The sequence below is a fragment of the Bombina bombina genome, chromosome 10, assembly GCF_027579735.1.
Source record: "Bombina bombina isolate aBomBom1 chromosome 10, aBomBom1.pri, whole genome shotgun sequence".
In the NCBI taxonomy this organism is placed as follows: domain Eukaryota; kingdom Metazoa; phylum Chordata; class Amphibia; order Anura; family Bombinatoridae; genus Bombina; species Bombina bombina.
Genome location: NC_069508.1, coordinates 27,068,914 through 27,084,671, shown reverse-complemented (window position 1 = coordinate 27,084,671; position 15,758 = coordinate 27,068,914). Strand labels below are relative to the sequence as shown.

Genomic DNA, 15,758 nt, shown 5'->3' with positions numbered 1-15,758 from the left:
GAGCCACTGACTCCTAGAATTTTACCCCTGGCTAACTTTTTGGGTTATTCTCCATATCTATATACTAATAACCCTGACTGGCTCCTAAATATTCTTACTGGCGAGCACTGGTCACTAACATTGTCAGCGTTGCATGAATATGTTATGTGGCTTTATATAAGAGCGCAGCACAGAAATGCTATTGAAGATGTGATGGTTTTATTGGTTCTGTGTTCTAAGACTGGTTCTAAACTTATTTTGGATTTGACTTTGCTGGTGCAGGAGACGGTAACGTAAAAATTGCACCGCATGAGTCCTTTGCCTCATAAAATAATTAGTTTTTTCTATATAGAATCTTGAAATGTCAGCAAATAGAAGAAGGCAGGAAATTGAAGACCTTAAACAGCAAATTTCCCTTTCAAGAGAAAAACAAACATTTGACAAAGACGGCTTAAGAAAAGCCCACCGGGTCCAAAGACAAAAAGCTGATCGATTGCAGATGTCAATTGATGGTCTGAATAATCAACTGAAAGAAAAGGTAAGTTTCTCTTTATTTTTTCTTAAATGGATATGAAACCTTTTGTGATTCAGACAGAGCATACCATTTCTCCTGTTAAATGTAGTCAGTCCACGGGTCATCATTACTTATGGGATATTAACTCCTCCCCAACAGGAAGTGCAAGAGGATCACCCAAGCAGAGCTGCTATATAGCTCCTCCCCTCTACGTCACACCCAGTCATTCTCTTGCACCCAACTAATAGATAGGATGTGTGAGAGGACTGTGGTGATTAAACTTAGTTTTTTATATCTTCAATCAAAAGTTTGTTATTTTAAACGACACCGGAGTGTGTTGTTTCCTTCTCAGGCAGAATTTGAAGAAGAATCTACCTGAGTTTTTGTATATGATCTTAGCGGACGTAACTAAGATCCGTTTGCTGTTCTCGGCCATTCTGAGGAGTAAGGTAACTTCAGATCAGGGGACAGCGGGCAGGTTCACCTGCAAAGAGGTATGTTGCAGTATATTATTTTCTAAGGAATGGAATTGACTTTGAAAATACTGCTAATACCGATATAATGTAAGTACAGCCTTAAATGCAGTAGTAGCAACTGGTATCAGGCTGACATGTATATATGTTTACACTTAAGTATTTCTGGGGAATGGCACTTCACTGGGAAAATACTGTATGCATATAACTTTTAGCCTAACTTGCAGTGTGAGCGACTAGCAGCAGGCTTTTTAATGACATTTCATATATTAGATTTTAAACGTTTACTGGCATGTTAAATCGTTTAATTATCTGAGGTACTTGGTGAAAATTGTTTTGGGCTTTATTTTCCACATGGCTGTCGTTGTTTTAAATTAAAACAGTTTACTGAGCTTCCCTCACTGTTGTAGTGTGAGTGGGAGGGGCCTATTTTGGCGCTTTTACTACGCATCAGAAATTCAGTCACAGTCTGTCTTTTTCTCCCTGCATGATCCAGGACGTCTCCACAGAGCTCAGGGGTCTTCAAAACTAGTTTTGAGGGAGGTAATCACTCACAGCAGACCTGTGAGACTGTGCTTGACTGTGATAAAAACGCTTATATTGTCAATTGTCATACGTTTTTTTTCTGATATTAAGGGTTAATCATCCATTGCTAATGTGTGCAATCCTTTGCTAAATTTGGTTTATATAACTAATCCGGTTCATTTTTATTCAACTGTGTCAGTTTTTTGTGTGCTTCTTAAAGGCACAGTAACGTTTTTACATATTGCTTGTAAATTTAGTTGAAAAGTATTTCCAAGCTTGCTAGTCTAATTGCTAGTTTGTTTAAACATGTCTGACACAGAGGAAACTCTTTGTACAATATGTTCAAAAGCCAAGGTGGAGCCCAATAGAAATTGATGTACTAATTGCATTGATGCTACTTTAAATAAAAGTCAATCTGTACATGTTAAGCAACATTCACCAGACAACGAGGGGGAAGTTATGCCGACTAACTTGCCTCACGTGTCAGTACCTGCATCTCCCGCTCAGGAGGTGCGTGATATTGTAACGCCAAGTACATCAGGGCGGCCATTACAAATCACTTTACAAGACATGGCTAATGTTATGACTGAAGTTTTGTCTAAATTGCCAGAACTTAGAGGTAAACGAGATCACTCTGGGATGAGAACAGAGTATACTGATAATGCTAGGGCCATGTCTGATACTGCGTCACAATATGCAGAGCATGAGGACGGAGAGCTTCATTCTGCGGGTGACGGATCTGATCCAAATAAATTGGATTCAGACATTTCAAATTTTAAGTTTAAGCTGGAAAAACTCTGTGTATTGCTAGGGGAGGTGTTAGCGGCTCTGAATGATTGTAACACAGTTGCAATCCCAGAGAAAATGTGTAGGTTGGATAAATATTTTGCGGTACCGACGAGTACTGACGTTTTTCCTATACCTAAGAGACTTACTGAAATTATTACTAAGGAGTGGGACAGACCCGGTGTGCCTTTCTCACCCCCTCCTATATTCAGAAAAATGTTTCCAATAGACGCCACCACACGGGACTTATGGCAAACGGTCCCTAAGGTGGAGGGAGCAGTTTCTACTTTAGCTAAGCGTACCACTATCCCGGTGGAGGATAGCTGTGCCTTTTCAGATCCAATGGATAAAAAGTTAGAGGGTTACCTTAAGAAAATGTTTGTTCAACAAGGTTTTATATTACAACCCCTTGCATGCATTGCGCCTGTCACGGCTGTGGCAGCATTTTGGTTTGAGTCTCTGGAAGAGACCCTTGACTCAGCGACATTAGATGAGATTTCACTTAAGCTTAAAATCCTTAAGCTAGCTAATTCATTTATTTCTGATGCCGTAGTACATTTAACTAAACTTACGGCTAAGAATTCCGGATTCGCCATTCAGGCACGCAGAGCGCTGTGGCTAAAATCCTGGTCAGCTGATGTAACTTCTAAATCGAAACTACTTAACATACCTTTCAAGGGGCAGACTTTATTCAGGCCCGGTTTTAAAGAAATTATCGCTGATATTACGGGAGGTAAAGGCCATGCCCTGCCTCAAGACAGAGCCAAACCCAGGGCTAGACAGTCTAATTTTCGTGCCTTTCGTAATTTCAAGGCAGGAGCAGCTTCAACTTCCTCTGCTCCAAAACAGGAAGGAGCTGTTGCTCGCTACAGACAAGGCTGGAAACCTAACCAGGCCTGGAACAAGGGCAAGCAGGCCAGAAAGCCTGCTGCTGCCCCTAAGACAGCATGAAGTGAGGGCCCCCGATCCGGTAACGGATCTGGTGGGGGGCAGACTCTCTCTCTTCGCCCAGGCTTGGGCAAGAGATGTCCAGGATCCCTGGGCGTTGGAGATCATATCTCAGGGATATCTTCTGGACTTCAAAGCTTCTCCTCCACAAGGGAGATTTCACCTTTCAAGGTTGTCAACAAACCAGATAAAGAAAGAGGCGTTTCTACGCTGTGTACAAGACCTTTTACTAATGGGAGTGATCCATCCAGTTCCGCGGTCGGAACACGGACAAGGGTTTTACTCAAATCTGTTTGTGGTTCCCAAAAAAGAGGGAACCTTCAGACCAATATTGGATTTAAAGATCCTAAACAAATTCCTAAGAGTTCCATCATTCAAGATGGAAACTATTCGGACAATCTTACCCATGATCCAAAGAGGTCAGTACATGACCACAGTGGATTTAAAGGATGCTTACCTTCACATACCGATTCACAGAGAACATTACCGGTATCTAAGGTTTGCCTTCCTAGACAAGCATTACCAGTTTGTAGCTCTTCCCTTCGGGTTGGCTACGGCTCCAAGAATCTTTACAAAAGTTCTGGGCTCTCTTCTGGCGGTACTAAGACCGCGAGGAATTTCGGTAGCCCCGTACCTAGACGACATTCTGATACAAGCGTCAAGCTTTCAAACTGCCAAGTCTCATACAGAGTTAGTACTGGCATTTCTAAGATCACATGGGTGGAAAGTAAACGAGGAGAAGAGTTCTCTCTTACCACTCACAAGAGTTCCCTTCTTGGGGACTCTTATAGATTCTGTAGAAATGAAAATTTACCTGACAGAGGACAGGTTAACAAAGCTTCTAAATGCTTGCCGTGCCCTTCATTCCATTCAACACCCGTCAGTGGCTCAATGCATGGAGGTAATCGGCTTAATGGTAGCGGCAATGGACATAGTTCCTTTTGCACGCCTGCACCTCAGACCGCTGCAATTGTGCATGCTAAGTCAGTGGAATGGGGATTACTCAGATTTGTCCCCTACGCTGAATCTGGATCAGGAGACCAGAGATTCTCTTCTATGGTGGCTTTCTCGGCCACATCTGTCCAGGGGGATGCCCTTCAGCAGGCCAGACTGGACAATTGTAACTACAGACGCCAGCCTTCTAGGTTGGGGCGCTGTCTGGAATTCCCTGAAGGCTCAGGGATCATGGACTCAAGAGGAGAGTCTCCTTCCAATAAACATTCTGGAATTGAGAGCAGTTCTAAATGCCCTTCTGGCTTGGCCTCAGTTAGCAACTCTGAGGTTTATCAGGTTTCAGTCGGACAACATCACGACTGTGGCTTACATCAACCATCAGGGAGGGACAAGAAGTTCCTTAGCGATGATGGAAGTATCAAAGATAATTCGCTGGGCAGAGTCTCACTCTTGCCACCTGTCAGCGATCCACATCCCAGGAGTGGACAACTGGGAGGCGGATTTCCTAAGTCGCCAGACTTTTCATCCGGGGGAGTGGGAACTTCATCCGGAGGTCTTTGCCCAAATACTTCGACGTTGGGGCAAACCAGATATGGATCTCATGGCGTCTCGCCGGAACGCCAAGCTTCCTTGTTACGGGTCCAGGTCCAGGGACCCGGGAGCGGTCCTGATAGATGCCTTGACAGCACCTTGGACCTTCAGGATGGCTTATGTGTTTCCACCCTTCCCGATGCTTCCTCGTTTGATTGCCAGGATCAAACAGGAGAAAGCATCAGTGATTCTAATACGCCTGCGTGGCCACGCAGGACCTGGTATGCAGATCTAGTGGACATGTCATCATGTCCACCTTGGTCTCTGCCTCTGAGACAGGGCCTTCTAATTCAGGGTCCTTTCAAACATCAAAATCTAATTTCTCTGAAGCTGACTGCATGGAAATTGAACGCTTAATTTTATCATTTTCGGAGCCAGTAATTGATACCTTAATACAGGCTAGGAAACCTGTTACCAGGAAAATTTACCATAAGATATGGCGTAAATACTTACACTGGTGCGAATCCAAGGGTTACTCATGGAGTAAGGTTAGGATTCCTAGGATATTGTCTTTTCTACAAGAAGGTTTAGAAAAGGGTTTATCTGCTAGTTCGTTAAAGGGACAGATCTCAGCTCTGTCCATCCTTTTACACAAGCGTCTGTCAGAAGTTCCAGACGTTCAGGCTTTTTGTCAGGCTTTGGCCAGGATTAAGCCTGTGTTTAAATCTGTTGCTCCGCCGTGGAGCTTAAACTTAGTTCTTAACGTTTTACAGGGTGTTCCATTTGAACCCCTTCACTCCATTGATATCAAGCTGTTATCTTGGAAAGTTCTGTTTTTAATGGCTATTTCCTCGGCTCGTAGAGTCTCTGAATTATCAGCCTTACATTGTGATTCTCCGTATCTGATTTTTCATTCGGATAAGGTAGTTCTGCGTACTAAACCTGGGTTCTTACCTAAGGTAGTCACTAACAAGAATATCAATCAAGAGATTGTTGTTCCATCATTGTGTCCTAACCCTTCTTCAAAGAAGGAACGACTTCTGCACAATCTAGATGTAGTCCGTGCCCTGAAATTTTATTTACAGGCAACTAAAGATTTTCGACAAACGTCTTCCCTGTTTGTCGTTTATTCTGGACAGAGGAGAGGTCAAAAAGCATCTGCTACCTCTCTATCCTTTTGGCTTCGTAGCATAATACGCTTAGCCTATGAGACTGCTGGACAGCAACCTCCTGAAAGGATTACAGCTCATTCTACTAGAGCTGTGGCTTCCACTTGGGCCTTTAAGAACGAGGCCTCTGTTGAACAGATTTGCAAGGCTGCAACTTGGTCTTCTCTTCATACTTTTTCCAAATTTTACAAATTTGACACTTTTGCTTCTTCGGAGGCTGTTTTTGGGAGAAAGGTTCTTCAGGCAGTGGTTCCTTCCGTATAGAGATCCTGCCTGTCCCTCCCGTCATCCGTGTACTTAGCTTTGGTATTGGTATCCCATAAGTAATGATGACCCGTGGACTGACTACACTTAACAGGAGAAAACATAATTTATGCTTACCTGATAAATTCCTTTCTCCTGTAGTGTAGTCAGTCCACGGCCCGCCCTGTTTTTTAAGGCAGGTCTAAATTTTTTAATTATACTCCAGTCACCACTGCACCCTATAGTTTCTCCTTTCTCGTTTGGTTCTCGGTCGAATGACTGGGTGTGACGTAGAGGGGAGGAGCTATATAGCAGCTCTGCTTGGGTGATCCTCTTGCACTTCCTGTTGGGGAGGAGTTAATATCCCATAAGTAATGATGACCCGTGGACTGACTACACTACAGGAGAAAGGAATTTATCAGGTAAGCATAAATTATGTTTTTTTTTAAATGTTTCTAATTTACTTTTATTATCAAATTTTGTTCCTATTATATTCTTTGATGAGATACCTTGGTAGGTAAAGCTGCCATCTAGTGCGCTTGCAAATGGATAACATTCTTGCAAAACTGCTTCCATATAGTGCTCCTGTCATGTGTACACTCCTGAGCTTGCGTCCCTGCTTTTCAACAAAAAATACAAAGAGAACGAAGAAAATTTGATAATAGAAGTAAATTAAAATAACATGCTCTACCAGAATCATTTTTTTGGGGTTTCATGTCATTTTTATTTGTGATGTTACTAACGGCACTCGCCAACAAACCCTGCCCCTTTTAAATTTAATGGAAAGAGAACCCAAAGCTTGAAGCGGCATCCTTTCAGTTAGGTATAAACATGACATTCCTGAGAAATGTTACCTTGTGGTCGGCTAAGAAAATAACGTCCTAAGCATCATATGTCAGTCAACATGTGCAATAGGAAAGTGTTGCTTGTACACATGAGCTGCACATCACTCTATTAAAGGGACATTCCAACCAAAATTGGAATCCACATGGATGCATTTCAGTTTTGAAAAGAAGCATGTTTGTAATATACATGCATTAGCAAAAACGCTTCTAATAAAAGCTATAGCTGTTTCAATAGTGTATTTAAGTATGCACCGTGCATCATCATTTTATACACAACACTTGCTCATTGAACCTAACGTGCTTGTACCACCTGATAATTACTCAATTTGTTAATTGCTGACATGATGCAAGCCCCACTGGTGCTCTGAGCAGCTGCAGTATTTAAAATCTTAGGGCACTGAGAATATCTACCTTTGCTGCACGAGCAGAGAAAAATGCTTGCACTATAACAGTGATAAGTAGTAAGAAGTGAATACAGCGCCAACAAGAGGCCAAGGGATAAATATACTCACAGAGAGATAAAAGAAGATTATTTAATGAACCATGTTAAAAAGCATCAGTAATAAAAGACTATATATAAAAAATGTAAAAAGCACATATAAATAAAATTACAAATACAGGAATATCTTACAGAAGCGGCTCAAAGGGCCAAAGCTGATAATTACAATAAAAACAGAGGTAATAACAGGTGATCAGTGTGAGTGGTACACCAGAATAAGAGTGTATACTAATAAGACAGAATTAGCCTAAGTACAACTGTAGCAAGTGCATCAAGCAAAAAACTAATAAACAATAATACAAACAATAGTGTTCAAAATTAGTGTTACAAAAATAGTGTTACAAAAAATAGAAAAATGCACTGCAGTGCAAAAAAAGGGGGGTAGCAAAATAATTGTATAGATACAATCAAATAGTGAGTGAGTGCAAATGGATATAAAAATGCTAGCTACTTAATCCAGTGAGGTTAAGATATAATTAAATAAAATACACAATATGCAATAACATAAAAAATAAAATACACAATATGCAATAACATAAAAAATAAAATATAAAATATAATCCAAAAAAGTATTCAAAAAGTTGATCAACAAATGTTAGTGAAGAACAAAAATAAGTCAATCAAAACAAAAAAATGGAAAAAATGGGTGATGAAAAGCAAGGTGAAAGTGAGGAAATTGATTCCTTCCAATGTTAGTTACTTTAACAGATCCAAATTCCTGAGTGTGGTTGCTGAAGTAGCTGATTGGATCCTAGCACCTGTCAGCTGCTCCTATAGTATCCTAAAAAGTGTCCCTGTAAAAAAAGGAGTGTCCCTGTAAAAAAAGAAAGAAATTCACAACATAGTGTATCCAATATGAGAATGAAGTAAAGATTAAAGTAATGCTTACCAATATGTCAACGCGTTTCTGCCCTCAAAAAAGGGCCTTTCTCAAGACTAGTATATTTATATATAAATATAGTACATTAACATTATCACATATATGCTTATACTGTATATAGAAAGGCCCTTTTTTGAGGGCAGAAACGCGTTGACATATTGGTAAGCATTACTTTAATCTTTACTTCATTCTCATATTGGATACACTATGTTGTGAATTTCTTTTTTTACAGGGACACTTTTTAGGATACTATAGGAGCAGCTGACAGGTGCTAGGATCCAATCAGCTACTTCAGCAACCACACTCAGGAATTTGGATCTGTTAAAGTAACTAACATTGGAAGGAATCAATTTCCTCACTTTCACCTTGCTTTTCATCACCCATTTTTTCCATTTTTTTGTTTTGATTGACTTATTTTTGTTCTTCACTAACATTTGTTGATCAACTTTTTGAATACTTTTTTGGATTATATTTTATATTTTATTTTTTATGTTATTGCATATTGTGTATTTTATTTTTTATGTTATTGCATATTGTGTATTTTATTTAATTATATCTTAACCTCACTGGATTAAGTAGCTAGCATTTTTATATCCATTTGCACTCACTCACTATTTGATTGTATCTATACAATTATTTTGCTACCCCCTTTTTTTGCACTGCAGTGCATTTTTCTATTTTTTGTAACACTATTTTTGTAACACTAATTTTGAACACTATTGTTTGTATTATTGTTTATTAGTTTTTTGCTTGATGCACTTGCTACAGTTGTACTTAGGCTAATTCTGTCTTATTAGTATACACTCTTATTCTGGTGTACCACTCACACTGATCACCTGTTATTACCTCTGTTTTTATTGTAATTATCAGCTTTGGCCCTTTGAGCCGCTTCTGTAAGATATTCCTGTATTTGTAATTTTATTTATATGTGCTTTTTACATTTTTTATATATAGTCTTTTATTACTGATGCTTTTTAACATGGTTCATTAAATAATCTTCTTTTATCTCTCTGTGAGTATATTTATCCCTTGGCCTCTTGTTGGCGCTGTATTCACTTCTTACTACTTGTGCATATTTTTTGGAGGTTGGTTAGGATCTCTGTTTGGATACAGCTTGGGGATTACCTTAGCGCTTGTACACACACCCTTTTTCACTATAACAGTGATAACTTTTGCAAGAAGCATTTTTGCCATTACATGCATTTTGCAAATATGTTTCTATTCAAAGATGTAATTCATCTGTGTGCATTTAAATTTTGACCAGAATGTCCCTTTAATAATAGCTTAGTGTCATCAAAAGAGGAAGTGAAGTGAGTGCTAAAGCCTAGATATAAGACTCAAACCTCTGGGTGGGAGCATTTCCCCCTGTTGTTTCTCCTTTCCTGGGCATCCCTGTGTATAAGATGCCTTCCTTTCCTGGCATTTTGGTTTGGACAGGATGAACAGAAATCATTAGTCTCCAATCTAGTCTTTTTCTTGCCCCATTAAACACTTTCTGAATCTAATACTCTATTTATAATTTGCATAATTAAAGACTATGGCATAATAATATAAAGTGTTTAGTGTAAAGCAAAACAAAAGCGGTCCTTGAAAAGTAAATATCTAATAGCTTTTTGTTTTTTAATATAATTCTTTAATAAAATCAAGCCCCTTTACTCACACCTGCCTTATGCTTAGTCCTCCTAGCTCGGCAGCTGTTTTATTGTAAAAAGCAGCGCACTACGGCCAATCACAGGCTGTAACACTCGCTTCTATTGAGACTAAGAGGCCGAATTATCAAATGTCTGTCGGACCTGATCTGACAGTGCGGATCAGGTCCGACAGACATCGCTGAATGCGGAGAGCAATACGCTCTCCGTATTCAGCATTGCACCAGCAGCTCACAAGAGTTGCTGGTGCAACGCCGCCCCCTGCAGACTCACCGCCAATCGGTCGCCAGCAGGGAGGTGTCAATCAACCTGATCGTACTCGATTGGGTTGGATTGTGGCGATTCCTGTCCGCCTCATCAGAGCAGGCGAGCAGGGTTATGGAGCAGCGGTCTTTAGACCAGAAACACGGGGCCTCAAGCTCCGAATGGATAGGCCCCTAAAAGTACTCGCACTGCTGTCTATCAGCTTCTGCAGTGTCAGCAGGAAGAGCGTTACAGCTTCTGATTGGCTTAGCATTCTGCTTCTTGAACACAAAAATAAAAAAGGCTGCCAAACAAGTTATGTGACTGCGGATTTTATAAAAAAATACATTTACAAAATATTTGTCTTGTAGATGATGAAAGGTGGTTATTAAAGGTATTGTATATTTAGTCAACAAGGTGCTGACTTTCTGTCCCTTTAAACATTTTGGTTCAAGATCAGGGGTATATTCCGGCCTAGGCAAACAAGGCACCGGCCTAGGGCAGCAGATTGGGAGGGGGCAGCACTTTTTTGTGGCTATATTTGTAAGAAGCTTACAGTTCTTTTTAAAGTATTCTACAGCTATGTAATGGGAGATTTTTCCCAAGGAGCTTACATTCTAGGGGCAGATGACGCTTACAGTAGGGGTAGCTCTGCACCTTTCTTTTAGTCATCGAGCTATTGCCTTTAGTTCTATTGGCTTTATTTAGCACAGCTGAATTCACAATGAATCTACCACTGTCTCCTTTGTCTTTTTCTGTTGATTGCATAAAAATGTTCAGTTTACTTCTATTATGAATTTATTTTGGTGCTCTTTGTTGAAGAGCATACCTAGGTAGGTGATGTGCCTGGAGAGCCATATGGCAGCAATATGTTATGCAAACACTGCTGTTATCTAGTACTAATACGTGTATATAACTGACAAGAGCATTCTTGCAAATCTGCTGCCATCTACCTTGATATGCTTTGACTTCAACAAAGGATAAATAAAGAAGTAGATTTTATAGTAGAAATAAGTTTTTTTTACTGTACGTTCTATCTGAATCATGAAAGAACAACTCTGTGTTTCACTCACTAAGTACTGCATGACACGCGTGCCCCTCTTTTTGCCCAGTTTTAATTTTAAAGGGACAGTAACACAGTGTAATGACAAGACATTTCTGTTGTGTTGCTATAGAATAACATATCAGCCAAGTCTCCACTCACCATTTACCTTTTGGAGCAGCCAATCCGAGCTTGAGTCCACAGACAACAAGGCTAATCACTTTCATAAAGTTAGTATAAAGTGCATTATTTTGCAGTTGTTATTTGAAAAAGCCAATTATGGATATATATGTAGCAGGGTTAGCCTCAGAGTCAACAGGAGCATTTTAAGTTCTGAGGAATAGAAGTTCCTCAATTGTCAGAGCTAAATTACTTGAAAATGGGACAAAATATATAAGGTATTTCAAAGTATTTTCATTATCCATAACTAAATATTTTTATATAGAAATCTCAAGGTGTTTACTGTTCCTTTAAATTCAGAATTAAACTTTCATGATTCAGATAGAGAATACAGTTTTAAACATCTTTCCAGAATACTTCTATTGTTTACATTGTTCTCTTAATATTCTTTGTTGAAAAGCATACCCAGGTAGGCGCAGAAGCAGCAATGCACTACTGGGAGCAAGCTGCTGATTGGTGGTTGCACATATATGCCTCTTGTTGTTGGCTCATTCAATGTGTCCAGCTAGCTCCCAGTAGTGCATCGCTTCTTCTTCAACAGAGGATGCTAAGAAAATCTGATCATAGAAGTCAATTGCAAAGCTGTTTCAAATCATGAAATAATTGTTCTGGGTCTCATATCCTTTATCTACAGCAAGTTTATAACTTTTTTCCTTGCATTATATTTATTGTTGACATATAACAGCAGTCAGTGTTATTTTATTAGGTTTATTAAACACAATTACAACATTTACTAGATTGCTTTTCATTTATCCTGGATAATTCATCAAATTCTCCTGCGATTGTCGCTTTCATTTGCGAAACAAAGTATTATCTTTATACGGGTACAAATCCCTAAATCCGGAATTCCTAAATACAGAATTAGATTGAAATCCAGACTTTTTCATTCATATTTGTATAAAAAGAAAATTATTAAAGCGACACTCAAGTCAAGATAAGCTTTTATCATTCAGATAGAGCAGCAGTTTTAAGACACTTTACAGTTTACCATTATGAAATTTTGCCCAGTCTTTTTATATTCAATCTTTGTGGGACACAAGATCCTACTGAGCATGTGCACAAGGTATACGTTTACTAGGCTGTGATTCGCTGATGTCACATGATACAGGGGGCCGGAAAATGGGAGAAAAAATAAATTTGCTTATTTGCAATTCTAGTATGTGTTATTGTATTTTTATTATGTACTTGTTAATTATGTCATTCTACTGTATTTAAAAATTAACATTTTCCCTGCCAGTAAGCCACAAATGTGCAACATTATTACAAACATTGTTGCCATATCGTGCTCAAGTCACATGCATGCTCCTAAGCCTACCTCAGTATGCTTTTATGGAAAGGGGCTACTTTTTAACAAATGAGATTATAAGAACTAAATTTGATTGTGCAGTTATGTTGCAACTTTTTATTTTATTTAAATTGTAGGGTCTTTAAGAATCATTAAATGTTGACTTTCATGCAAACTAAGACTATTTGCATATGTTTATCTTCCTCTTGTGACAGTGTATTGATTAATATTTTATAATGTTAATCTACAAAGTAGTGTAAGATCTACACAGTCTGTTCTCTGCTGTCTGAAATAGTCTGTGTGGTTAAATCTTTAGGAAATCCAGTTATCAGAGGCCATATCCGCTTGCGGTGTCTGGAAAACTCATCATGACTCTGTAGTGGGAGAGAAATCAAGTTTGGAAGTTCAGCGTGAAACCTTAAAAAAGTAAGTTCCATTTCCTGAAACTTTTCAAGGTTCTGCACTGAGAGATGGAATAGCTATAAATGTATATAAGTGCATGATGGGATTTCAGGTTTGGAGAGGTACTACAATGTAGCTGCAGATCTTAACACATTTCAGCATTTGTCTGTATTAATAATCGCAGGCATGGAGCATACTTGCATATGTCCTGTGATCCTGCATTCAATATCAGGCATGTGTTGTACCGCAGATGAATTAGTTTGCATTATTGCTGACAAATAGATAGCACTGCCCCGTCTCTGAGCATGCACAGTGTTTGAGTAAGGTGCATATGCACAATGCTTAATAACTATCACTGAAACAGTCATTTCAGTTACTAGAGCTGATACTTGTGTATTGCAGAAATGTATAAATATGCATTTTCATTGTGGGTTTTATGACCTTTTAATGACTCAAGTCCTCTCTTGTGCCATATGTTCTCAAGCACAACCACCACCAATTGTGTGATCGTTCAGATGATTGATTGACCTGCCGCATTGTTCAGATCCCAAATTCACATATATTGGACAGATTCAGCCTTTTAAACTTTAGAGGACAATCATTTCTTTTAAAAGAACATTGTTTTTATCTTATTTTGTTTCATCTACAAGATGTTTTAAAATTGATTACAACCTTATTGAAAACTTTTCTTGACTCATGTTTGAGAAGCGTTGCCCACGTAGAGATGAGGTGTTTTTTTATTGGCAAATTAATGGTTGATCCTTAAGGATCACTTAGGCACAATCATACATTTTCTGTTCTTTTCAGTGTTAACGTGACCGCACTTTTTTCTTTTTGAGTAACTTTTTTTTCATGGAAAAACGTGTAATTGCTGCGTTTTCACTTACTCGAGAGACAAATTGTCAGATTAATGTCCCTTTAAAGTTGTAGGTAAACTTCCGTTAGCAAAAGTGCTCGTACACCAGCATTCAGTCACCACACCACAAATCAGGTCTTCACTGAAGCAATACACACTACGGCCGGCATTCTGTGCAGACACAGTGTTCTGTTGCTCTGATCACATGCAGCATATGTGCGTATGCTGTTCAAACAGTAATAACATTTACTAGAAGCATTTTTCTAATGGAAGGATATTGCAAAAATGCTTCTTTTTAAAATTGCATTTATACTCATGCCAATGTTGACCTTTATGTCCCTTTAAGTTGGGTAAGAATGTCAGTGAACTGGTTAACCCCTTGAGTGCTAACGACGGCTCTGACCTGTCGCAGCGTTTCCCACTCTGGTGCTAACGACGGCTCAGAGCCGTCGCTAGCACTCTCCCACCTTGAGGGAGATCTGGGGGCTCCTACCCTGGCGATTGGGCCTGCATAGTGATATTTATACTCATAGTGCATTTATACTCATGCCAATGTTGACCTTTCTGTCCCTTTAAGTTGGGTAAGTATGTCAGTGAACTGGTTAACCCCTTGAGTGCTAACGACGGCTCTGACCTGTCGCAGCGTTTCCCACTCTGGTGCTAACGACGGCTCAGAGCCGTCGCTAGCACTCTCCCGCCTTGAGGGAGATCTGGGGGCTCCTACCCTGGCGATTGGGCCTGCATAGTGACAGGCATTGCCGGGGCTTTACGTTTTGCGCGGTGATGTCACGCGCAAATGACATGATGACGTCACTGCGCAACTTTATTAAAAATTTACAATACAAAGTACAGGGAGCCCTCAGCTTTGAAATGAAGACTTTAAATGCTAAACAGCATTTTAAACCTAATAAAATAATCACACAACACAGAATATACAATTAAACTAAGTTAAATCAACAAAATTTTTTTGCTAAACAACATTATAAACCTAATAAATAAAAATAATCACACAACACAGACTTTACTTGCATTTTTCTGCAAACGGTTCTTTCTGTGCATTCCAATCTGGACCGATTTATAGACAGGAAGATCGATAGCTCAGGTCTGGTTAAACTGAATAATTTCAACTTGCTTGGCTTGCATATCTTTGCTGCAACACAAGCGGACAGCTCCAGCTGGCTATTTTAATCAATGCACTGCTTCTCAATGCTTTTCAATAGCAGTCACATGACTGAAAAAAAGGTTGTTATTCTGAAACAGTGCAAATTGAACCGTTGTAAACTGAGGGCCACCTGTATAGGGAAAGGGGGCATGCTGCTTAGATGCCTGTATCTCAGGCATCTAAGCAGCTACAGACCCCCAAGACCCACCATTGGAAAGATAATCGCCTAACTTCCAACGGTGTAAGTCTTGGGGATCTGGAAAAAAAAAATACAAAAGTTAAAAAAAAAATTAGCACCCAGGTGGGAAAGTGCTTAGTACTCAAGCACTCAAAGGATTAAAGGGACACTGAACCCAAATTTTTTCTTTTGTGATTCACATAGAGCATGCAATTTTAAGGGACTTTCTAATTTACTCCTATTATCAATTTTTCTTCTTTCTCTTGCTATCTTTATTTGAAAAAGAAGGCATCTAAGCTAATAAGCCAGTCAATTTTTGGTTCAGACCCTGGACAGCACCTGCTTTTTGGTGGGTGAATTTATCCACCAATCGGCAAGAACAACCCAGGTTGTTCACCAAAAATGGGCCGGCATC

The 15,758-nt window shown here is 39.4% G+C and overlaps 1 protein-coding gene across 5 annotated transcripts in view; it reads left to right on the top strand.

Annotated features, from left to right (window-relative positions):
- ODF2L (outer dense fiber of sperm tails 2 like) overlaps positions 1 to 15,758 on the top strand; it is a 168,482-nt gene that overhangs the window by 91,604 nt on the left and 61,120 nt on the right. For all 5 annotated transcript variants that reach the window (XM_053693902.1, XM_053693900.1, XM_053693898.1 and 2 more), the window contains 2 exons: positions 332 to 517; positions 13,062 to 13,171. In XM_053693902.1, the coding sequence (XP_053549877.1) occupies positions 332 to 517; positions 13,062 to 13,171 (296 nt within the window). The remainder of the gene's footprint in view (positions 1 to 331; positions 518 to 13,061; positions 13,172 to 15,758) is intronic.